Source organism: Nyctibius grandis, chromosome Z (assembly GCF_013368605.1).
Source record: "Nyctibius grandis isolate bNycGra1 chromosome Z, bNycGra1.pri, whole genome shotgun sequence".
NCBI lineage: Eukaryota > Metazoa > Chordata > Aves > Nyctibiiformes > Nyctibiidae > Nyctibius > Nyctibius grandis.
This window is the reverse complement of record NC_090695.1, coordinates 71,569,025-71,593,869: the sequence shown is the minus strand read 5'-3', so window position 1 is coordinate 71,593,869 and position 24,845 is coordinate 71,569,025. Positions and strand designations below refer to the sequence as shown.

At 45.3% G+C, this 24,845-nt stretch overlaps 4 protein-coding genes across 15 annotated transcripts in view; 2 read left to right on the top strand and 2 right to left on the bottom strand.

Annotated features, from left to right (window-relative positions):
• The window catches only part of ELP1 (elongator acetyltransferase complex subunit 1), a 36,696-nt gene extending 35,402 nt beyond the window's left edge, over positions 1 to 1,294 (top strand). Inside the window, exon 36 of the mRNA XM_068422816.1 lies at positions 755 to 1,294. Coding sequence (XP_068278917.1) covers positions 755 to 822 — 68 coding nt within the window. The 3' untranslated portion in view covers positions 823 to 1,294. The remainder of the gene's footprint in view (positions 1 to 754) is intronic.
• Positions 1,295 to 3,375: 2,081 nt separating this feature from the next.
• Positions 3,376 to 4,479, bottom strand: LOC137676423 (actin-like protein 7A). The gene has a single exon (XM_068423234.1). It carries the CDS (start codon positions 4,477 to 4,479, stop codon positions 3,376 to 3,378), a length of 1,104 nt encoding a protein of 367 aa, XP_068279335.1.
• Positions 4,480 to 6,201: 1,722 nt separating this feature from the next.
• Positions 6,202 to 16,724, bottom strand: APTX (aprataxin). Of its 12 annotated transcripts, XM_068422081.1 has the most exons (9): positions 16,085 to 16,236; positions 15,721 to 15,792; positions 15,217 to 15,353; positions 14,215 to 14,261; positions 11,486 to 11,812; positions 9,923 to 9,982; positions 7,815 to 8,041; positions 6,861 to 6,964; positions 6,202 to 6,559 (listed from the first exon to the last, which is right to left on the bottom strand). In XM_068422081.1, the coding sequence occupies exons 1-9, from the start codon at positions 16,120 to 16,122 to the stop codon at positions 6,405 to 6,407; spliced, it is 1,167 nt and encodes a 388-aa protein (XP_068278182.1). In that variant the 5' UTR covers positions 16,123 to 16,236; the 3' UTR covers positions 6,202 to 6,404. The 12 variants fall into 12 exon arrangements, with proteins under 12 accessions (XP_068278182.1, XP_068278190.1, XP_068278194.1 ...); XM_068422089.1 differs by lacking the exons at positions 15,217 to 15,353; positions 15,721 to 15,792; positions 16,085 to 16,236 and adding exons at positions 15,386 to 15,488; positions 16,657 to 16,724; XM_068422093.1 differs by lacking the exons at positions 15,217 to 15,353; positions 15,721 to 15,792; positions 16,085 to 16,236 and adding exons at positions 15,408 to 15,488; positions 16,657 to 16,724.
• A 150-nt stretch (positions 16,725 to 16,874) lies between these two features.
• DNAJA1 (DnaJ heat shock protein family (Hsp40) member A1) lies at positions 16,875 to 24,643 on the top strand. Its single transcript, XM_068422080.1, has 8 exons — positions 16,875 to 17,139; positions 17,443 to 17,620; positions 18,816 to 18,920; positions 19,029 to 19,256; positions 20,677 to 20,791; positions 22,790 to 22,905; positions 23,458 to 23,558; positions 24,269 to 24,643. Exons 1-8 carry the CDS (start codon positions 17,008 to 17,010, stop codon positions 24,485 to 24,487), a joined length of 1,194 nt encoding a protein of 397 aa, XP_068278181.1. The 5' UTR covers positions 16,875 to 17,007; the 3' UTR covers positions 24,488 to 24,643.
• Positions 24,644 to 24,845: the final 202 nt, after the last annotated feature.

Here is a 24,845-nt window from a genome sequence, read left to right as displayed (position 1 = left end):
GTGCTAAAACTACTGTCTGAATTGTGCTTCTGGCTTCCTGTGTGTGTAGCATCTGTCTATTGTAAGGGAATGGGAAGCCTGATGTCTTAGGGAATGTGTTAGATAATTCTGCTCATAACTTACCTGCTGAATTTTTCTGTCTGGCTTTGCCAGCCAGGCCAGGCTCTTGACCAGGCTGGGCTACAGTCTGTCATGGTGCTTTGCCATCGTGAAGTCCTTGCAGCTAATGCAGACTGAGAGACCTAGCAAGGCTGGTCCCATCTCCCCTCTCTCTTCCCTCTTCCCCACTAGTCCTGCAGTCTCTTCCCCTGCTAGTCCTGGAATGGCCTGGAGAAATCCTCTGATAAACCTCTAGATGTGACCTGCCTATTGCCACTTGCCAGGGCTGGCTCCAGAGAAAACCTTGTGCCTCTTATTCACACTTAGCAGAGCCAGCTGGCCGTTGTGGGTGATATCCCAGCTATTGGTGAATGAACAGATTTCTGCTTTCTGCTGTTGATAGTTGCCTCATTGTTCTGAACACTAACACTTAATGGAGAGGGGACTTGATTTGCCCCGGAGATTTATTTCTGTAAGCAGTTCTTGTGGGGGCACTCTTCCGCATGGTGATCAGTCTCTAAAGGGAAATGCTATGTGTCAGAGACTTCTCAGTGTCCTTTGATGTAAAGAAAAGCAAACTAAGTAGTTGGCAGCTCCTGAAGAAACCATATTGCTGTTACCCTCTATTCTGACACTTGTCCTGTTTGCCTTTCAGATCCAGAATTACTTATTCCACCAAAACTCAATAAAAATCTACAGTGGAAACTGCATCTTCTCCAATAACTAAAAGCCAAGGAATCCCCAGTGGACTCTGAACCGTAACTTTTCATGTAATTTCATTACATCTCTACAGAAACTGTTGTTGTCCTGGCATTTCTGATACACTGTTCTTAGAGCTGTGCAAGTGATGAAGGGTCTCTCCACCTGATGCAACTGTGACTGTGACCTGTATGGCATCATGCTAATAGGGACAGCCACGCACATCCCACTGCAGAGGCGGTTTATGAGGTTGGGTGGAAACAGAGTGTGCAGTTCAGAACAGTGCTGGTTGAATCCAACATCTCCCACCACTGTTCCCTCCCTTCTGGAAGAAGCAACCCCACCAGTGTTGGATGGGCTACTTTCTCTGCCATCACTCCCTCCTGTGGATGGTACCTGCAATGGTGACAGGTCACACTTCAAGCTGTTCAGTCTGGTTTAGAGATCTCACCAGGAAGTCTGTACCAATAGCAAATTGTTGTAGTTGCTGAACAAATGAGTTCTGTTTTCTCTTTTGAAGCTGGATGTTTGTAATACCAGATTTTCATCAGAATTGCTTTGTTCCATCAGAGTGAACCCTGCAGTACCAACAGCTGTTACTGTCCTGAAAGGGTGCCCATTTGCACCAGGGAGATGTTGGGTGGTGGAAAACATGAATAAAAGTGGGAGGGAGGGGTGAGGTGGGGTGTGTCAGTGTCACACACTGCTGGGTAATACTATCCTAATTATCTGAGTTTAAAGATCAGCTGATGCTGCTGTATGGCACTGGCAGATCAGCAGCTGTACCCTGATCATGTTATGTGCTATTGCAGAACTGTTTCAGCTGGAAACTCATCTAACCTCATACCTGAGAACTAGGTTTTACCCCAGAATACGTACTGTGATCTGACTGGAGAAGTAACAACAGCAGTCCTGGGAGCAGAGGAAGGGGACAAGCTCTGGAGGCGAGGCTGAAAACCCTTTCAGGGGTAGCAGCCCCCCTCTACCTCTCTTAATTTTGGCCTGGCAGCTGCTGTGTTCAATGCAAGCCATTTCACTTAGGTGCTGTGGAAAAAGGCCAATGCAAACAAGGCTCTTCCTGTGTGTTGGTGGTATCTAATGACACAGCAATGAGCTGTGTTCTTACTACACAGCACTCTCATCTGTCTAGTGCTGCAGATCATTGTTTTTGTGATGCAAGAACTCCATCATATGGGGATGGCCATGTGGGCTTGCAGTGTATGTGCTGTGCTGGCTTGGGGTTGTTGGAGTGGAGCGGTAAAACAATCCTGTGTCAGTGTTGCCTGAAGCATTGAAGAGGTCTTATTTCCAGCTGTTCTGAGTTAACATGGCATATTCTGGGTGGTGTGGGGATGCTTTAAGCCTGTTGTCAAGTACTGAGACTACACTGGAAAGAGATTCTCCAAGAGTAAAGCCTTGAGATGGCAAAACACCGGAAAGGCTGCACAGGGTAGGAGTGTTTTTCTGGGTCTTCAAAATGGTAGCGGAACATAGTCCCAAGATGAAACACAGAAGCCATTTTTCACATGTGGAGAAAAGAGTGATGAGGGAGTCTGCGGTCCTCACCAGGGTAGGGAGGGCTCTGGCCCTGCAACTGAAATGTGACACTGACACCGCTAATTCCTGACATTCCTAAATCTGATGCCAGGAAACGCTGAGGTCTTGCGAAGCCTGATCCATTGTCTAGAAAGAGATTCCCTCTTTAAAGAACCCAGGAAAAGGTAAAACTACTGCCAGCTTACTGAGGATTCATGCTTGTGCCTAAACACAGCAGTTCCTTTAATGCATCTATATGGGTTCTGCTTTTCCATTGTGGTGATGGTCAAAGCTGAAGACACTCTGGTCTTAGACATGTTTTCCTGTTCTCCCATCAAGGCAAAACCACTTTAAATCTGCCGTCCAGGTGGAAAACCAGTTGTCCAAATGACTCGTATGGTAATTCATCCCTGAACTCCATTGTCTTCCCCTACCTCCCTCGCTCCTGAGTGAACTTTGACTAAGGAGCAGTAGAGCTGGAAGCAGCACCTCCTGTCCATGAGCCTTCGCAGGGAATGTCCTGGCTCCTGCAGTTGCTGAACCTTAGCTGCTCTTCAGCAGCAGCCCAGAGTCTGCTTTCCCTGATTTCCACTAGGATGCTCTTTTGCTTTCTTAGTGATGCGTGTCATCTTGAAATATATTCTGCCTTAGCTGCTGTCTTTACAGACATGTTGAATTTGCTCTTCTGAGTTCTGCGGAAGCTTTTACAAACAGATACAGTTATCAGGAATTGAAGGAGGCCATTAATGCAGAAATAGGGAGGGAGTTTAAGAAATGTCCCAATTTCTGAGCAAACTTGGCTATATGGAAGCCTGATTCTCTCCTGAGAGTAGAAGTTTGTCACCTGTCTGTTTCATTATGTCTAGCTTCATTAAATCGAAAACACAAAATAAACCTGTTTCAGGCACACAATATCACAAAAATGATACAGCTTCAGCAGAAATCTCTTTAATTACAGCAAGGGGTGGAAGGGAGGTGCTCTTGAATTGGTTCAGGTACCCTTTGTCAACACTGGTCTTTCTAAGGCACCCAATGTCTTCCTCAGAAGCACTTCTTAAAAATGCAAGAAGGACCACATTCTTCATATTCACTCCTGTAAACCCAGAGCTCCTGGAAAGAGTGGAGTGAGGCCAGAATAGACCCGCCAATCCAGACAGAAGAATTTCTTTGAGGGGACGCGGCTGTGATGAGGTTGTCACCAGGGCACATCCTGGCCAGTTCCATCTGGAAGCGGTTGGCAAAGCCTTCCATCATCGTGCTGCCCCCACACAGCAGGATGTTCCCCACTATTTTTTTGTTGACAGCAGCATCACAGTTCTTGAGACAGCTGAGCGTCAGCTGCAAAAGACCTGGCTGCTGTGAGCCAAGTAAGGCTGGTTTGAAGAGTGCTTCGGCACAAAGGAATCTCTCCTTGCCTACAGTGATGAGGTGTCCATCCGGCAGCTCATAATCCATTTGTTGTTTCTGAACAGGCAAACTCAAGTCCTGTGTAAGGTTCAGAGAAGTGTAACAACACTTCTCTTTGAGATCTTGTATAATGTTTAGCTGGTGTTCTGTGAACACATTCCCAGACTCATTTAGTAACTTCATGAGGTAACGTGTGATGTCCAAGCCAGCATAATCTACTCTCCCAGTGATGCTACGTATAACATAACCTTCATAGATGGGAACCACATGCGAAGCACCATGGCCACTTTCCACCACAAGAGCTGAAGTTTTTCCATAAGAGTACATGGATAAATGGGACTGGTAGGCAATGTGGATGGCAGGCATGTGAAATCCTTCAAACATCATCTCAGCATATCTCTCCTTGTCAGTGACGGAACACAGGGGAGGCACTGACGCCAGAACAGCGTGGTCCTCTGGCTGAATCTTCATCTCCGTCTGGAAAATACACTCCAAAGTATCTTGGACACAATTCCAGTCTACCACTATGCCATGTCTTATTGGGTTGATGAGTGTTAAGGGTACATTGCTGTTCTGAAGCTGTCTTCCAACAAAACTTTCTTTTTGATTGCTCCCCGACTCTCGTATGGGCTTACCAACTGTTGATGAAACAACGGAAGAAGGCCATGGGTCCCCTGCAAAGCCACACCTGAAGTAACCTGTGCCAATGTCTATGACTACTGCTTTAGTTCTCTTCATGGCCTTGAAGCTACTGTTGATTGTGGATACGTAGCTGTCCCTTACAGGCTTCAAACGGCTTGCATCCGCTGCTGCTATTCGTGAAGACCCTTCCTATACAGCTGTGACTTCATACAGCGAGCGCTGGACGTGCTTCTCAGTAGCGTTGCCCTGCCAACACTCCACCTGAGGTCAGCACAAGCAGCAGCGCATGCCTGGAGCCCTGGTGACAGTGGTTCTACTGATGCCACTGGCTTATGACATCAGACATAGACTTGACCCTCAGAAACCAGAGCTCTGCATGCAAGTGACAATCGTCACTTGGACAGCTGCACACTGTTTTTATGTAGGTGCATTGCAGGTGTTTGTGCTTCACTTTGACCTGCTCTGAGAGGTAATAAAAAACATGACACCCACTCAGATGTGATGTGCGTTCAGCTGTGAAGCAGTGCAGCTTTCCTTTCTGGCCTGCATCTGCCATGTGAGGAAGACCACAGCTCTCCAGCATTTGCAACTGCACTTGGTCCAGCATAGTTCCTGTTGCGAAGCATTAGCACTACTTCACCTCTGGGCGGAGTGAAGCCCTAGTTTGACTGTGTCAAGAGTAAATCCCTAGACTGGCTGTGCTTTTGTCATTTTTTCTCTCTTTTTTTAAAGTTTTGCTTTCTAAATTAAGGCATAATATTATTGTCAGCAAAAACTAAAGCGTGACTGGTGTTTGAAATTCGGCCACAGCCATCCCCTCACCCTTACTGTCCCCTGTTCCACTACAGAACATCCTTGTTCTTTTCCAGCAGCAACAGATCACTGTTTGCCCCATCAGGGTGTGCAATAACATGCTGCTGCATGGGGGCACGGAAGAAGAGGATGCCCTCTTCCCACAGAACACATTATCAAGAGTTACACACAGCATTTTCCTGGTATAACAAAAGCTCTGTACTCTCTTACTGAAAGCCATTTTACCCAGAGGGCATCTTACTTAACAAGTCAAAGCTGGGCTTAGAGTGAAATTGAACCCTATACACCAGTTCTGGATCCAGAAACAGATTTTTATTACTACTGCTGTGCCGCCTATCTGGGAGTTCACCTCTTGACAATAATCAAATGACAGAGGCTCACCAAAATCCCAATGTGAAGAAACAGGGCAGCATTAAACCATAGAATTTCTGGTCCAACCTCAACATACGCAGCCAAGCAACTGCAAACCTTGATAGTTCATTACTCTGGGGAGCAGTAAAGCTGGTCATTGCATATGATACATGTATTGTTGTATGCAAATTAGTAAATACATCCTTGTACATGAAAGAGAGAGTCTGCCCCTCTTAGAGCCTGAGCAGTGACTACCCCGGCACCCTGGTGAGCGGCAATGCCTGCTCCATAGCTAAGGGGAAGTTCATCAGCACTGAAATCTTCAAGCCGTGCTGTGGCACAGCGACGTGGGGATGCCGTAGCTGATGCTCCTTCCCATACACTCGTACATTCCTTCGATAGTTTTGCTGTCAGCCACACCAGCCTCTGCAACATTATCACTTACAAGAACCTTCAGTGATAGGCAGAAGACACCAACAGAAAGATCTCTAAATCATCGTTTCTTTCCTTTCTCACTAGAAACCTAGATCTGGGCTCAACGCCTCAGCTTCTGAACTAAAACAAATCCTTTCCTCATCCAAACACAACACTTCTTCCACACTTCAGTTCACACAGATTAGTGTGGCAGTACCACAACACAGCTGCAAACACACCTTCAATTTCAGAAGTCGCTTTATTTCATAGTTGGTTTTTTTTTGTCTAAGCTATTACAAAGTTAGTCTACTGCTGTTTTCAGGCTACTTTTCCCCGTATCACATCTGTCATTCCAGTTAACAAAAAACATACATGTCCACTAACATTTCAAGGTCTTTGTTTTAGCCTGAAATCTGAAGACAGGCTGTAAGATTTTTGCAAAGTCATTTTGGCCAATGTTTCCTGAGATGTTCCTTTAACTGTGGAATAGTGGACAGCTGCTGTTTGCAACGATGGCATCTGAGGGGCAATTTGAGAAGTTCAGAGACATGATCTTTCACCATCACTTTCCCTTTGCTTCTTACCATCTCTATCACATCTGAAAAAGAATAAGAGACCAGAGGTATTGGGACCACGTAGTGTCATAAAAACACATGACACTACAGAATCTCTGCGCACTGCTTCGCATGCACAGCATGTCATCACTGCATTCTAACTTAAACCAGTCACAAAATTCGGTTGACTTTTACTTAGTGCTATTCCCCAATATCTGAAATTACACAGACCCTTTCACTTATTACAATGGAATTTATGGCTTACACATTTGTTTGGAAGAAAAGCCCGAAGCCAGAACCCACAAGCACGATTATGGGTTATGAAATATCTTTTCTAATCATTACCTTGAGAGTTTACGAAGTAGTCCGTAGTAAAAGAGTTCCAATGCTTTTTGGTTTTCAGTACTGGAGAATCAAAATCCTGGCTGATTACATGCAAATGTAGCTGGCTGAAACATATTATGTAGGTAAGAGAGAAGAATAATGTTAATGCTCGAAGTTCTTTTGCAGTACTATCAGTTGCAAACATGAGTCAGCAGAGTCAGACTGCCAGCCTCATGGGTCGGTCTTACCATGTCTGACCAACAGTCCTGCGACAGAAGAAAGCCAGTCTGTTCTGGAAGCACTGTTCATGTCAAGCGTCTCACTTGAACAGTCAGGGTCACTAGTCTGCGTATTCCACTGGCCCCTAACTACTGTCTGTATTCCTGCTAGTTTCAAAAAAGGCAGACAGTGGTTTTAATAAACCAAAGGTTTAAACTTTATAGAGCAGCTGAATGGGACTTGATCAGTGACTCAAAGCTTCATCCAAGAACTGGAGAAGAGTTTAGGAACACCAACTGCCATACCCACAGGCATTTGGACACTGTAAGATCTGGACTTACTTACACACAAGACTCAAAACCTTGCTCAGTATCAGGCAGGACTTGATAGACTTAAGCCACTCTCTGATCCTAGGTGGGTGCCCTGGGAGGGGGGATGCCCCAGCACATGGCCATTGGCAGTGCCACCTCTGTCGCTGGGACTGGCCCACAGGCATACCATAACCACAGCTACAGACCTCTGCTAGGGAAACCCAACAGGCATTTCCGACCAGATCCACGACACCTGTGTAGCACGTAGGCACGTACGCAGCAGCGTGTGCACAGCTGCATCCAAAGGACCTGGACACCAAAATGTTTGTAGTGTTTAGGAGCATTAGTTGATCTTTAGCAATGCCAGATCAAGTTACAGATTTAGCCCCCAGTCTGTACAACCGGAAGAACAGGGTCTCCACCTGCTGACTCATCTAGGTCTTACCTCATACTGGGGATAGCATGGTAGCCCAGTCTGAACTCCAGACTCTCTCTGTCAGGGCACTGTTCGATCATTTTTCGCCCAACTGCATGCATATGTTCCAGGAGTTCAAGATGGTCCCTGGTGACTGACTTCAAGCTTGAAATGGGGTCCCACGGTAAGATAAGCCAGTGGTAACGTGCTTTGGGATATTTATCCTTGATGACTACAGTCTTTTCATCTTTGTAAACCTTGCAAAACAAATAACTAGATTATTGACTGATTGAAAGTTAAATATCTTATTCCTATAAGCACTATATTTAGTGGATTTTGAGATGTTCTCCATCTGCGCATCCCGTTGTAGTTGCAGAAGTCCCTAAGCACACATATGTGTTGCTAGCACAACTGGGACTGCCAGAAAAATAGCCAGGGAAAATTACTAGATGGCAAGAAATATCAAGCAGCAGAGCATTCCACTTCAAGGAGGACTTTTGCTAGAACCAAGTTGGTCCAGGATATGCGCTGTCTGCCATACCATGCACCAGGCAGCTACAGAGAGATGTTTCAGCATCCCTCTTTATATACATTCTGTGATTCTGTGATTCTGCGTAAATCACAAACAGTTGTGTTCTAACGTTCAAAGAACAGTTTTAAAACCAGCTTATCTTTTGGGTCAAGAAAGCACTGTCTTGGTAAGTGCTACACAAAATTCAGCTTAAGGGATGAAGATTAAGCCTCATGTTTAAAATGTAAGCACGTATTTCAATAGCTTTATCATTCCCCATAGAAAGACTCATTTGAAACTGCTGCCATTTCCCCTACAACTCTACGCAGTTCAACACTTCAGACTGGAATTAAAAAAAAAAGTCAATCAATCAAGAAATAGGGACCTTCTGATTAGTTATCAAGGAAATTATTTTCAGCCTGAGGCAATCATCACCTGAAATGGCCCAGTGAGGCTGTGGGATCTTTGCCCTTGGAGATCATCTCAACTCAAATGGACAAAGGCTGGGGCAATCACACCGAGTGCAAGTGGTCAGACTGGGTGACCTCCAAAGGTCTTTTCCAACTGAAATTATTCAGTGATTTCGAGAACCAAGTACCACAGGTGTCTGTGATATCCATCCTCCTGAACACATACTCTTGCTGAGAAGCACAAAGGGAAAAACACATCCCTAATGTTAGATGGCCATGCAGCAGTCAGCCAGCCAAAACCCAAGCTACATGGACCTAAGCTTCAGGCCTTACTCTGCCAGTCAGTGGAATATTGATGCAGAGCATTCTCCCTATTCTGGAGTTGAGCTAAAAAGCTTAGTTTTGAGGAGTTGTCTATGTATTTGCCATAACTTAAAAATAAAATGAAACTAGGCTCTATACCTGGATAGGGAAGATTCTCTCAGGCCTCTCTCAGAATACAGTAACAAAAAAGTGTGTATACACTGCAGCCACAAAAGACATTTGTCATAGTTCTGCGTCTTGAGTCTGACCTTCCCAAAAGCAGGCAGCAGACAACAAAAGCAAGAGCTCAAGGAAAATCATTATGCAGCCGCAGGGAAGCAGAGGGAGGGATGTGGTCCTGGAGCATCTGCAGAAGGTTAAAAGAAACCACCTAGGAAATTCCTGTTGGCACAAGAAAGCAGGCAGAGGAGGAACAAGGGCTTACATCCTGTCAGCACAGAGGTGTTGCAGTTCAGAGTTTGCTGGAAACCAGGAAACTGCTCTATGCTTGGAAACAAGGCACTGCTGACTGCCGGAAAACAGGGACCTCCATTACTTCCTCAGCTTCAGACTACACCCCCAGACTACACCAACCATTTTAGTTGGTTTCCCTGAGGAAACAAAGCAACTGCACTGCTCACCTGCTCTACCAACCACCTTTTTGAAATCTGTTGGCCAAATTTGACAGTGTAAAGAGTTCGAAGATAATTAAGATAATGACATTCTGCAAAATCAGTATAGTAGAGGCTCCCAAATTAATGCTACTACAGAGAGAGATGCAAGTACAATTCAGCCCTTGTGCAGTACTCCAGTGGTTAATCAGACCATTAAAGTGAACTGCAGAAGGAAGAAAGAAAGCTCATTTAACTTTGTTAGACAGGAACTACTGTAAAGTACAATTGTACAGCTCTCACCTGCATTTTTGGATCTTGCATGGAGCTCTTTAGACCCTGACTCCAGTGTCCTAAATGTTCCTAAAGCACCGAAGGAAAAAAATAATTTATAAGAGAATTAAGAATCCAATTATATGTTTTAAAGCAGTTAAGTACTTTCATTAGTATACAACAGTAAAATAACAGCTGATTGACAGCTGAATTACTTCCTTTCTATAAATGCCAACACACCTGCTCCAACTGCCCCTCACAAAGCTACTTTTGAAAACTTTTAACAAGATACTGCTAAGATTCAAATTTAAGTCTTTCCAATGTTGGAAATTTAACAACAGGAAGCTCTAGATCTGTTTGAATTTAATAATTTGCAGGCACGTGTTACGGTACAGTCCTTGATTACTATTGATGACATTATTTTACTAAAAGACCCTCTGCTTCATGGATCACAAGGGCCAAAGGAAGTACAAGGATCTCCATTAACTGTCCTATCACATGCTGCTCTGCACAGAACAAAGTGGTTGCGGTGTGTAGCCCTACTCTTAGATATATTTATTTTTTGATATTGTGCAAGGAGTGGCTTGTACAGAAAACAAGAAAGGCACAGGAAGATCAAGCCAACACTAGCAGATATCTCTTAAATTATAGTTAACTATATACCTAATAGAAGGTGCCCCAAGTGCACTTTTTGCAAAACAGAAAACGTTTTATCTGTTCAGATCACTTTACAGGCATTATCAACGATGATGATCATCATATTCTTATAGAGATGTTCAAACATTATTATAGTGCTGACAGAGAAACAGCGTGAATCATTGTGTCTCCCTGCTCATACCACCACAAATCTGGCCCTAATATAACTAGCCTGAGTTCACGAATGAAGCAAATGGTCAACCCACCACAACCTGCAACTGAAATTTTGTCCTGAAGGATTTCATTTCTGTGCCTTCTCCTCCAGCAACTGCACTGTTAATAGTTCCAGATGCACTAAGCAGTCTTTTATTTTGTCCATGTCAGCAGGGCTAAAGACTCCCTTTCAAAAGGTTTTGGCTGCTAACATTCATTAATGTAAACATGGTTCTACCATAAGGAAAGACTAAAGCAGGAAGCCGGGGGAAGCAATGGGATTAAAAAAAAAAAAAAAAAAAAGAGGATCAAGTTGTTCCATTCTCTGTGCATAAGCTTTTAGATAACCACTGCTCTATTTGTAACACAGATTTCACCTCAAGAGCCAGCACAGTATCCTTGTGTGACTCCAGCTAAACTGAGCTCATGCGGACTGTCCTTCTAGCAGAAACTGCAGCATGAACCAGAGATTAAATCCTCACTTGCTACAAGCAAGCCCCTTCCCACACACACACCCCCCAGCTCAGGTTAGAATGGGTCCCACGTAACTTTCTCAGGACCTGGGTGATGTCAGGAGCAGAGTCTTTGCCTCAGCACGTATCAGCTGACATGCTCTGAATACTCGGGAGGATCTATGTTCAGCTGAGACACTTCCCCATCAGTATTACCCACAAAAGACCAAAGCCCTGATGGAGGAGACAAGCCCAGGAGAAAGAGCACAAGTACTAATACCAATACACCTGCCTTTTTGCTCGCAGTTCCTTCATGTGGAGACACACTGGTATTGCTTAGCTTGGGATTTGCAGAACTCCCATGTGTATCCACCACGTCCATCTTCATTGTTTTTCTGGGCACAAGCTCTACATCATCATTCTTGGAGTCCTCACACGGCACCTCGTCGGTTTGTATTTTCTCTTCTGCTTCTGTAACAGTTTTCCCTGACTCTTCAGCAAATTGCACCGTGTAGGGGTAAAGTTTATTCACAATATGCAGAACTTGACCTGGCTTCATTTTCACCTCTTCATCCTTGCCAATATTCACAAGATCAACACTAGCTGGGTTGACTCCTATCTTTGGTAGGGAGACAAAGGAAAAAAAATAGCAAATGATGTAACTGGAATCACCAGCTCTGCTCCATTGTCCTGGAATATCACCATCCTGGAAAGCAAATGCATTTTGTATTCACTGCACTCCCTCCTCACACTGACCCGCTCTAGAGGATCAGGGAAGTCCAACGCTGGAGACACCTCTCTGTGGCCCAGTCTTGCAGTCACAGCTAGTCAGCACACAAGCCATGGTGTCACAGGGACCCAACAGTTCTGTAGCAGCCGGCTACAGAGTTACAGCAAGACCTATGCTGCACTTTGCTCAAAGAAATTAAAAACCTATTAAACAATTGTTAAAATAATAACAGCCTCAGTAACAATAATTTCTGAAGAGTAACAGTAGTTTTAACAAATTATTTCAGTCCAATAATCCCCAGAAAGTTTCCTGTTTTCAAATTATTTTCTTTCTTCTCCTTTTTACTACATTTTGTTTTCTGTTTCTACCAAATCCTGTCCTATCAACACATTTGCCTTCAAATACACAAGCACTCTCTCTGGCTCATGTCAAGAGAGAAAGGAGTTCAGGCTCACCAAGCACAGCCCACTGCTAACACTTGCAACACACTCCCTCCTGCATAGGCAAAAAAAAAAAAAAAAAAAAAAGAAAAATTCAGGAAAAAAACTCTCTCTGAGCCTCTAGAAGAGTCCACTACACAGGAATTAGCTCCTTGCTCCTTTTTTTTTTTTTCCCCAAGCCTAACATGAAAACCCTTCTCAAGCCTACAGAAGACTGTGTTCAAACACAGTGACACTTGCCTGTTCCTTCAAGAGGCTAAACCTCTCTGTCCACCTCAGCTTGTGCAAAGTATGTATCAGCCTATCTGTATTTTAATGCTTTTATTTTCATTTTGCATCTTACACTTTCACAAAACCAACACTGTTATTTATTCTGTGCTAGCAGAAAATGAGGACAGCAAGATCAAATTTTTACCTGCCTCTCTCACTGCATCAGTTTACAGCTCTGTGCAACTCTAAAATAATATTCCCCTCAAAACAGCGTTTTAAAGACTGAGAAGTTACCTGGAGTTTAGCTGATAATTGAAAAGTAATAGATTTTCCTCTGTCTCGGGCATAACTGATAACAAAAAGTGGCGTGACAACCTACAGTGACTGCTTGATAGATGGATTTTGCCTGATCATGAGGGTGACCCTAGGGAAATTAGGAGTCTCCGACTTCAGCAAAATGCTTTTGGTTAATGTTTAGGCATGAAACAAGCTTTAGGAAACCAGCTCTTCCCTGTGACTGATAAACACTGTCACAGAATGTTTCTTTAGCTCTGCCACTGCAATACCTGCCTGCCTCACAAGATGGTACTGTGCCTCTCATTTGGTATTCATTGCGATGAAGGACCTGCCTGATTCCAGCCAGGATTTCTTCAGTCTGCAGTTCTGCAGCTTCACTCAATTCAAGTACACTTCACATCCTCCAGGGAAATACGTGATCAAACAACTGATCACTGCACACAAGCCACCTGGGAAGCAACTCTAGAGCATGCAGCGAAGACATGCTAGCACCCACCACCAGAAAGTATTCCCAGCCCTGGGATTCCAGTAACACGGTATCCAAATTGTGGCTAAGGCTGACTTCTGTGAAAAAATGTCTCAGATATCTTTGCCAGATTCACCAGATACTGGTGGGACCCCTGTGCTTACTGAGCTCTGGAGGCATTTTGACAGAAAACATTACTCCTCAGTAGGCAGAACATGTTGATGTGTTGTCCACACATGCTGATGTTGCAGGCTCACAGACATGCCCCAGCACCTGCAGCCAGAGAATTTTCCCTTCATATCATCTCAGGGATACTAGCCCTCCTAAGTATGAGAGAGTATGCCTACATCCATCCAATTAGTAACACGAGAATGCCTTCAGTGCTGTCTCACATCCCATGCCTTCCCAGAGATGACCACACCTTTGGCTCTATCAGCCATCAAAACAAAAACCTTCCACAGCTGCCCAGGCTCATTAACACAAGAACCAATTTGACCTTAAATGAAGGACTGCCTCAGCTTTAGAAGTTTAAGGCTCAGGAGGCAGATCAGCAATTTTAGGGAAGAACTCCAAAATCTCCCAAACATAGCGCCTGGAAGAACAGGTTGAGGATTCACAGCATTGTTCCCTGATGCTGTAAGTCTGGCTGTCTGAGACTGAAGCGTTCCTGGAAGGAATAGTACAGCCTTCACACTGAGGTACACAAAAAAATAGGACAGATCCCTTCCGAGGACCACTCACTGTGCTCTCCTTGGTCATAAAACAGCTTCAGGCCCTTCAGACCCAGCGATCAGAATCATCACTTGCAGCATTTGTGCAATTTAAGTAAAACAACCATCCCAGTATCAGAAATATTATCCACCCATTTAAAAACATACCTGCTTAACTGTGACATACCCCTTGTTACAGTCTGCTTTTAACTGAACTGGAAAAAAAGAAAGAAAGAACAAAGTGTCACAAAACAGTGTAAATAAAAAGGCCAGAATTCTGCTGAACCACCCCTTGCAGAAAACACTCCTGTATTTTAAGATTGCTACCTTCTGAAGCTGATCTCTGTGAATGTACACGAAGAAAGCTTCTGCCTCATCCTCTGTTTTCAGGACCACAGCTAAAATGGAACCAACCCATACACTGAGTCACACTAGAGTATTTCACATCATGGATCAGCAAAATTACTTCAGACTAAAGGTGAAATCTGTGGAAGTCTTCTACGCATCTTGCTATTCTCAGCAGCCCTCTGTGACAAGGCATGGAGCAGGACTGTGCCCAGAGGGAAGAAAGATAAGGCAGGGAAGATGTGAAGGGGATATTTTATAGATCACAGATATTTTTATATATTTCCCCAGCGCATCTATAAAATAACAAGTCATACTAAAAATCAGTTGGTGTAAGATGGGACATGAAGTGGCACTCACAAAGTAAGAGTGCAGGCAGTGGAACATGACTGCAGCCCTGGGGACTCATGTTAAGGTTCAATACCTTAGTTTATGCAGGTGAACTTACTGTTATTAGGTGTCTCCTCTGATTTTTTCGGACTCGAGAGATCTCCATAAGTGCTTACAAAAAAAGCTGGATGACTTCAAGAATCAGGCAACACAATGGACCGTGCAGAGAAAGGAGACCACAGCCACTGACTGCAGAAGCAAGCCTAAGGAAAGCCTGCTTAGGTTTCAAGGAAAAAACTGTGATTTCCCATTTAGACCCTGCTCAAAGCGGGCTTATGAGTTAGGCCAAAACATCAGTCCATTAGCTTCACTGTCATTTAGCCAAGCAGAAGAATGATGTTTATTGATAAACATGAGTGCTGCGCTTGTATCTCACACTCTTCACAAGTTTGGTCACTGCTGCACGTAGCAAGTGGGATTTGAGCTAAACCTTACCTTGCTGCCGTGAACACTTCTTATCCTTTATCCCAGTCTCTGGGCCACGCCCAATTACCACTACTTCCAAGTGTGGCAGTTTCATTCGCTGACTGCATTTCTCTTTCCCCACGAGCCAGCACACAAGCATCACTGTGCTACAGAGCAAAACAAACACTATGTTACTAACATGCAGCTTCCCAGTGGGTCACCTTCCTGTGGAACAGGGTCCAGGAATTCTGCTGCCAGCCCATTCATTAGCTGAGCCACTTCTGCTAACTGGGTTCACCTTTCTGAAATTCAAGGCAAAGCACAGCATTAACACTAGCACAATCCAAGAGCAAGTTGCTGTTGATATGGCAATCCTATTTTCTTTCCTTCTACATTACCACACATTCTCACATCCGTGGATCATATATAGGAAAAATCAAATGGATCAACAGTTCCACCTGACAGCAAAGCCTAACCACAAGAAAAGTGATTTGTTTCCCACGGAATCAGAGTTGATCTAAGAGATTAACTTACCCACCAAAACAAAGAAAGTGGCAGAAGACAGAGAGGGCGAGACAGAGAGGGATAGCTTCATCCAGGAATAGTCTGTAGATGGACCATGCTATGAAACCGGACCCTCAAGTTTACACTAATTTCACGCTGGACAGCAGAGATCCCGCACCTTCCCCCCTGCCCGGTGCTTGGTGCTAAACGCTCCTCCTCCCAACCCTGCGGTGAGGGAAAGCAACCCTCTGTCCCCAGGGCAACACCAGCACCGTCACACACTCAAAAACGGCGACGTGCGCTTAGGCCCACCCAGCTGCACCTCCCGGCCGGCCCGCTGGTCAGGCGGGCCCCCTCTGCCGCTCACTACACACCCTCTGGGCGCCGCCCTTACCCTCGATACCCTACCACCCGGGCGGGGGCCTGCCACATGGCAACGGCCGCCAGCACTACGCAGCCAATGCAGACGCGAGGCAGCCCCCGCGGCCGGCCGGGAACACCCCGGCCCCGCCGGACCCCTGCCCGCTACCGCCGCGCGCCTGCCGCGGCGCCAGGCCCCGCTCTCACCGCGCGCGCGGGCCGCCCGCTCCGCGGCCAACCCAGCCAATCGACTGCTGTAGCGCAGCCCCCACGTGACCAGGAAGGCAGGCGTGGAGCGCGGCCCGCAGCAGGCGCCCTGAGCCCGCGCGCGCGCGCCGGGGCTCGGCGCAGGCGCAGTGGTGTGGCGGGGGGCGGTGAGCCGGGCCGCCCACAGGCCTGCGCGGTAACCCCGCCCCGGCGGTGCGAGACCCCCGGGGAGGGGAGGAGCGGAGCCGGGAAGGCGGCGGAGGGCGTGCCGCTGCGTACCCGTCTGCACCTCGGTGCCTCCCCGCGAGAAACGGCCCGCGCCGCAGTACTGGGCCTCCTCCCGTCACACGCGTAACTACTCCCCGTCACGCAGCGGGCACCCGGCGCCCCAGGGCCTACCCAGCGCCTCGGCGCGGCGCGCAGAGCAGGGCGGGAGGCACCGCCCGCACGAAGCATGCGCAGTGCTGTGCGCTGCCGGTGTACGCCGGGAGTGGCGGCGGAGGGGCGGACTGGGCCGCCGAGGGGCGACGGTGATTGGCCAGCCGCCTTCCGCTTCACACCCCTATTGGCTGCCCGCCTTCCCAGGCCCGGCGCCCCGCGGGGCGGGACTTCCGGGGCGGGGCGCTGCCGGCTCAAAAGCGCCCGGATGCGGGACCGGCTCGGAACTTTCCAGAAAAGTCAGCATCGGCCCTGGGCGAGGAGCCGCTGGGGGCTGCGGGACCGCCCGCCGCTCAGGGGCCGCCCTCCGCCATGGTGAAGGAGACCACCTACTACGATGTGCTGGGCGTAAAGCCCAACGCCTCCGCCGAGGAGCTGAAGAAGGCCTACCGAAAACTAGCGCTCAAGTACCACCCTGACAAGAACCCCAATGAAGGCGAGAAGGTCGGCGGCGGGACGGGAGGGGGCCGCGGGGCCGGGCTGCCCCGGGGTTGCTGACGGGAGGGGGCCGCGGGGCCGGGCTGCCCCGGGGTTGCTGACGGGAGGGGGCCGCGGGGCCGGGCTGCCCCGGGGTTGCTGACGGGAGGGGGCCGCGGGGCCGGGCTGCCCCGGGGTTGCTGACGGGAGGGCGCCGGCTGGGGAGGGCTTGGCGGGAGCGGGAGGGTGGCCGGGGGCGGGGATCGCGGCGAGGTGCTGTTTGGGGTTTCAACGCCCGGGTGTCTGAGGCACGATGTATGTTTCTCACAGTTTAAGCAGATTTCCCAAGCTTACGAAGTACTGTCGGACCCAAAAAAGAGGGACCTGTATGACAAAGGAGGGGAGCAGGCCATCAAAGAGGGTGGCTCTGGTGGTGGCTTCGGATCACCCATGGATATATTCGATATGTTTTTTGGCGGCGGTGGGAGGATGCAGAGAGAGAGACGAGGTAATGTGCCATCTTCCAACACTCCCAGACTTTACAGAGTGGTCGCTGTGGTAGGCAGGATCAGAGTCTCTGAGGAGAATGCCATAGATGTAAGGCTTTAAATAGTGTTAAAAGGAAGTTATAGGCTTGATCTCAAAATCGGAGAAAACATCCTCTGTAGCCCTTAACACCTGAAATGAGCCAGGGAGGGCGTTTGGTTCATATGGTGGTAGTTTGGTCTCTTCTGTATTGTCTCATGTTAACAGCTAACCAGATTCCGTCTTTGCAAAGCCTTTAGCTGAGCGTAAGCCCAGCTGCTCATAGGCTGAATAGGAAATGGAACAGTAACATACCTTAAAATGATTTTTTAACTAAGCTACCATAAGTGTTGTGTTAAATGTGAATTTGGTCTTCAATTGCAAGTAACTATAATTAAATAAGGTAGCCAGATCAAATTTAGTGTGTAATACCTTTTTATTTTCCTGTGCTGTTCGGGGGAATTGAGTTGAAGCTGGAGTAAAATGCTGCTCAGAAATTAAAGTCCAGATTAATCTCACTGGGAAGGACTCCAGTGTTAATTGAACTGCTTAAGAGTAGTGCTGACTGCATCACTTCTTAGTGTAGAGCTGATGACAAAGGGAAGAAAAAAGGCTTTGTATCAAAATGTTACAGTATTGAACCAAAGTATTCCTAGTAAGCCAAAACTTGGTATCCTTCTCAGAATTAAGCCTGCAGTAGCTAAAGTCCTAATTAATTCCTGAGTATAAAAATTTACTTACTCAATTCAGTTTCCAGAAAGTCCCCTGGTGAGAGGAAGAAAGTATTTTGCTGACTTGAGACAAAAAACTCTCCTACTTACTTGTAGGAGACACCTTCAGTAACTTTGTTAAAACTGAAGTCCTGCATTATAAAACCTAAATATCTAAGGTTTACATATTTTGTTTCTGTTACTGTTTTTGCTTTCACAGAAGAGTCTCTGACTTATTCTAACAGAGAAGTGTTTCTGACAAAGCCATTAGAATTGTTACCTAATTTGAGATCATATAGGAAGGGGCTATTGACTAGTACCAGCAAAACAAGATAAAGCTATATTAAAACAGGATGTTAAAGCTCATAGACTTGGTTTATTGTGACTTGAGCATAGTGACATGGGAAGTTTACTGTTACTTGGAGACCAAGCTTTCAAACTTAAGTAAATACCCATTTTCTTTTACAGGCAAAAATGTGGTCCATCAGTTGTCAGTGAGTTTAGAAGATATGTACAATGGTGCAACAAGGAAACTTGCGCTGCAGAAGAATGTTATCTGTGACAAATGTGAAGGTAACTGTGAAACTGAAACTAAACACAAGTCACTTCTGAAGCTTTTGGTTTTTTCTTTTTTTTTCTGGCAGCATGTAACCATCCATCTCCAATTTTCATTCTCCTCAGGTCGTGGTGGTAAGAAAGGTGCAGTAGAATGCTGTCCTAATTGCAGAGGAACAGGCATGCAGATCAGAATTCACCAGATTGGGCCAGGAATGGTGCAGCAAATCCAGTCCGTGTGTATGGAGTGTCAGGGGCACGGGGAGCGTATCAGCCCCAAGGACCGGTGTAAGAGCTGCACTGGCAGAAAAATTATTAGAGAGAAGAAGATACTAGAAGTTCATATTGACAAAGGTGAGGTATCTTACTAAGATGAAATATTGAACTTGGATGTACTGACTGACTGTGCTGCATTTAAACAGAAGCTTTAGCAAATGCATGGTGTTGATTTGGTGAGTAACATTGCTGAATGCATATACAGTAAAATGGCCTGTTGCTCCCTTTAAAAAGTTGGAGGCTTGTTTTTAGGGAAGGTGGATTACTTCTGTGTTCGCGTCTAGTACCTGTGCACATAACTAAGAATGAATTCTGAAACCTGCAGTATTGTAAGTGGTGAATTATTTTTGAGCAACCTCATAAGGGCAAGTCTTGATCAGGTAGCTGGACCGATAAGAGTAAAACTCGTCACTTATTGGCTCAGCTTCCCTGATGAGTTTTCACTGCTTGTAGGAAAACCCTGCAGACTCCGATCACTTCAACTGTGTTTCAGTGTGAAGGGGAACCAGGTCTGCTATAGTAATAGGGTGCAGAGACAGTGCTAAGCCTCTCATGCTTAGAACTCTTTGCTACGCAACCCTGACAGTGATGCCCAGTGCAGGTACTGTTTGCCTGGTAAAATGCAACTTGATACACAAACTCTTATAGTGATGGGAGAGTGCGACAGTGTCGAGTGACAAATGCATCTCTGCTGAGGAGGCTACTCAAAAACTGGTGAGAGAAGTCTCTGGAGTAGTGCAGCTTGTAAGACAGAGCAAGCTGACAAGCACGTGGCTTCTACAGACTTGCACCTGGTTGTCACCTGCAAGTGTTGTATGTGTAAGCATACCTTATGCAATGCTGGATTTGTTTTTAACAGGGAAAATCCTACAGTAACATTAAATATGAGGGCTAGTAGGGATATATTGCTGACATTTTAAAAGAGGGAAATCACTGGGAGGAGTTTCCTTTCTGTATAGAAAAACAGACTGTGACCTAGCACGAGGCAGCTAGAATTTCTGCTAGAGAGACTTGTGTGGGTGAAATGGGTTTCCTATGTGACAGTTACAGTCCTAGGGAGAGTGCTTCTTGCACTTGGCAGGCACTGAGATCATGTTTCATAAGTAGCTCTGCCACATATATTTATAAAACTGAAGAAGCTGATTGGTCGCCTGCTGTCAAAATACGTTTTGTATGCAGTGTTTTCTTTTTAGTACTTGTGCAGATAACAAAAGCTGTTTTGATAAGTTTCCCTTAAGGACTTTATCTTGGCAGGTGGCTGTTTTGCACTACAATTAAGCTTAATGATCTTGAGATGTAGTTCAAGCTGGCACCACTAAAATCTGTTGGACATGTGCGCAGATTAAAAAAAGAATGACGAACGGTTCAAGGGAAGGTCCTGATGTTCTAATTTAAAGATCCAGAGATCTCCTAGTACCAGCTTGTGCCTATAAAAATACTTCTTACTGCTGCTTTTCACTTAAAAAGATGAAAAATGTTTGTTTGTTTTCTGCAATAGGAATGAAGGATGGTCAGAAAATAACATTCCATGGTGAAGGGGACCAAGAACCAGGACTAGAGCCAGGGGACATTATTATTGTCTTGGATCAAAAAGACCACTCTGTATTTACAAGGTAAAAACTCGAAGTCCTTTGTGTTAACTCCTGAGATGCTTGTCCACATGCTTCCTTGGTTACCACTCACCTATCTACTGGAAATAATCAGTAGATAAGATCATGTGGCTAGAACTCACTTGTGAGTTTGTTTGGGTGGCCAAAGGAGCACTGACGTGTGCAGGAATCCTGGTACAACTAGTCACAGCCACTTACATTCTAGTAGCATGAGATACTCTTACGTGAGGTTTGGCAGTAGGAGGAGATGGAAGGCAAACAAAGCCAGTTACAGTTATTAAGAGTTTACAAATATTGAATTTTAAGAACTCTTAAAATATTGAGATTTTGTTTAATAGATGTGAATATTTGTGATTATTTCCTTGCTCTTTCTAGGATAGCATTTGATCGCTTGCCTCAGAACATCACCATTTAGTGTAGGCAGCTGTTCATTGCCCACTTGGCTTCAAGGCACAGAAAGCTGCTAGTGTGTTCACTTTTGCTCAGGGATCTTACTTACGACAAACTTGCTGAATATAGCATGCACCCTTCTGACCAAAGGTGGTTTCCCACGCTTCATTTCCTGGCTGAGTGCACCGGACAGGGTAATCAGTCCTGTCTTGTTTCTTGCAAAAGCAGAAGTGACTCAAGCAGCACTGATCACGTCTCAAGTATTTCGTGTTACTGGACAGCACTGCTTGGTTTGCAAACCTCCTTGTTTCAAGTTACTGTTCGTGGAATGAATCTGTCCAGTACATTTTGGTCCGATTAAAAGCAACAGTGGTCGTCTCGCAGAAATGTGTTGCACTTGGTGTTCCACTGCTTCTGTTCAGAGCAGTAACAAGGGAACCAGTGGATTTAGAGAAAGCATTTGTCTCAACACTGACCAGTGACATTGCACTTGCAAATAGGAATGGTGAGTCAAAGGTTCTTGGGAAACCTGCAGCTGGTCTGCCTGACTGTCCTGTATGGTGCTGAGCTCTGGAGGCTGGTGCAAGAGCTCTATGCCAAAGAACACTGAGCTCACAGGTTAAGAATCTGTTCTGTTTACTTTGGATAAGCTTACTCAGCTGATTTTTCTTAACTTCCAGTGAAACCAGATACTGAATCAGCTATGCCAAAGGGACGGTCTGGGCCAAACTGTGTGCACAGTCAACCCAGGACTTGAAGTCACAACTCTGCTGGCTTTTTTTGTCCGTCTTTCTGCACACTGCCTTCAGTTCTAGTGTCCTTAGATAACCGTTGATATTACTGGTCTTGGGTTCTGCTGAGGTCATGCTGCTCTGGGACAAGTGGAATGTTCCCCTTCTCCCATCAGAGTCTAAAATTAACTTTTCAGGCAAGTCTCTTTCCAGAGACCTTTAAAAGAGGGTGAGTGAAATAGCTAAGTTCTTTGAATAGGCTGGAGGATTTTGTAGCCCTTGAACATGCAGTGCATGCAGATGTGACTAGCACTGCCATACTGAAGTCAGACCAGGCAACTGAAACAACTACAATCTCTTTCAGATGCTTCTTGGTGCTTTCTAGAAGGTACTTTCATCATAACTTATGGTGGCCATCACCTGTTCAAACTTCCCTAGTACCAGATCTTCAGAAAGCAAGTGTAACAGGATAACGTAGAGCTAGCTGATGTACTTAAAGTGTTAATCTACATAAAGAAAAGGATTAATTGTCCCAGTTGCAATGTGTAGGAGGCTGAGAGATAACTTCTCCTAGAATTGGGAAGGAGCAGTGAAGTGAAACTGGATGCAAGTGAGCCTTGCTGTATTTATTTCTTTTCAATAAACACTTCTACACTTTGGATAGCTAGACTTGATCAGTAATGGCTGTCAGTGTGGGTATCATTCCTGGAATTGCTGGCTTGAGGTGCTGCATCAATATTCAGTATTCTTTATTTAATTGCCCAGGCTTCTATTAAAATTACAGCTTTATTGTCCTTGCCAAGTTAAATACTGAAGTTGGGTATGATCCTCTTACTGCTTCTCCCTCTCTGTGACTGTTTTTTCATTGGTTCTGCCTTAGACGAGATGAAGACCTTCTTCTGTCTATGGATATTCAACTGGTTGAAGCACTATGTGGCTTTCAAAAGCCTATCACAACGCTGGATAATAGGACTATTATTATTACCTCCCATCCTGGTAAGTGTTGGTTTGCGTCCTGGTACAAGTCCCAAGCATACAGTGAATGTAAGCTGGAAATTTAAAGGAACAGAAACATCTTGATGTACAAGGGATGTGTGCTGGTATCAAGCGGTTTTCTTTCCTAGTCTTTGCAGTACAAATCTTTAAACAAAAAAGGATTTTTGGATAGCAGTCAGCAGTAATTTTCTCTTTGCGTGATATAGTAACAGACCTTACCTCATGGACATACTTGTATCCTGAGGATACCTCATGAGAATTGAAGGCCGTGGGTCTCTGAAAACCACTTTTTCAGCCTTGGAACTGATGAAGCACTTAATAAATTTGTAAGTATGCTTCCTTTGGGAAGCATAACAAGGTTACAAGAATGTAATGTAGACATCAACCTGCTTTCCTACTCAGAAGTTACCAGGCAGTAAGTCCCTGTTAGACTGTACTGGTGTAGCTGTCTAACCACAGTGTAGAAGGTTACATAAATATTGAAGGGAGTTAAAACTAAAGGTGCTTCAGTTGCCTCCATTTTTGGGTTGGTTTGCTTTTTTTTTTTTTTAGGCCAGGTTGTCAAGCATGGGGCTATTAAGTGTGTGTTGAATGAAGGTATGCCAATTTATCGCAGACCATATGAAAAAGGACGTCTGATCATAGAATTCAGGGTAAGTGGATCAGCTTACTTCCATGACGCAGTTCAACACTGAATATCCATCCACAATTTAACCTCTAAGCATTACATCAATCAAGAAGAGATACCAGTTATCAGATGTCCTGGTTTGATATTTGTTTTGTTAATGGTGAGAACATGTCATCCATGAAACAGAATTACAGTTCAGAACAAAGAAAAAATTTCTGAACACTGCTGAAAGTACATTAAGTACCAGAAGAATTCTTCGAACACTTTGTGGGTTTCCATTTGCTTGGCATGTTCATTAGTGTCTATCATCCTGTAGAAAGGATGGATCAGTAAATTCCCATGTGCTGGAGCAAAGGAGTAAGTTGGAATATGCGGTTTTCTTCTCTGGAGAGAAGCTAATGCTGGGAGCTCTGGCAGCAGGCTCTGCTATGGTTCTAGAGGAGAGTCAACCATCTCTCTGATGTTGATATATCCTGTACTTTGCTTCTAGGGTAATTCCGGAGGGCAGTGTGAGGCAGAAGAAATGTTGGATAAGACTTGGTTAAGTTGCCAGTTAGAAGTTAACTTCTTGCAGGCATTAAAAAAATAGCCTAGTGACTTAAACATTTTTTTAAGCACTAAGTTTTAAGTCACCTGTGATGGTAAAGCTGACTTTGGCAGATACTTGACCTGTAGTGGGATGGAAAAAGACTGATTCAGGCAGACTTGAATAATGCCAGTTATTGATGATTCCAGGTGAACTTCCCAGAGAGTGGCTTCCTCTCCCCAGATAAGCTGTCTTTACTTGAAAAACTGCTACCTACAAGGCAGGAAATAGAAGAAAATGAGGAAATGGAACAAGTGGATTTAGTGGACTTTGATCCATCTCAAAAAAGAAAACACCACTATAATGGAGAAGTCTATGAAGATGACGAGCATCACCCTAGAGGCGGTGTTCAATGTCAGACATCGTAAATGGGCCAGTGAATAACTTGTGATGCTTGTTTTGTATGCATTAGTGGATGAGTGAAGGACTACAAGCAGTTTGGCCTCACTTCCCGCTGTTTGTTGTTCTGTCCAGCCATATTTGTTTCTAAAAGCATAAAGAAATAAACCAAGTAATTAAACTGACTTTGCAATTTGTATAAAGCTCCAGGATGCAAGCTCAAATGAAGTTGATTGCACTTCACCCCTGCCTCTTGGTTAAGAAAACACCCTTACCTGCTTGTCTTTTATTCCAAGCCTTGTCATTCCTGTGTGTGTGCAATTGCCCAGGCTTAGACTAAGATTCTGTGGTGTTCTTTTTAGGAATTCTAGATCTTATACTCTGTTA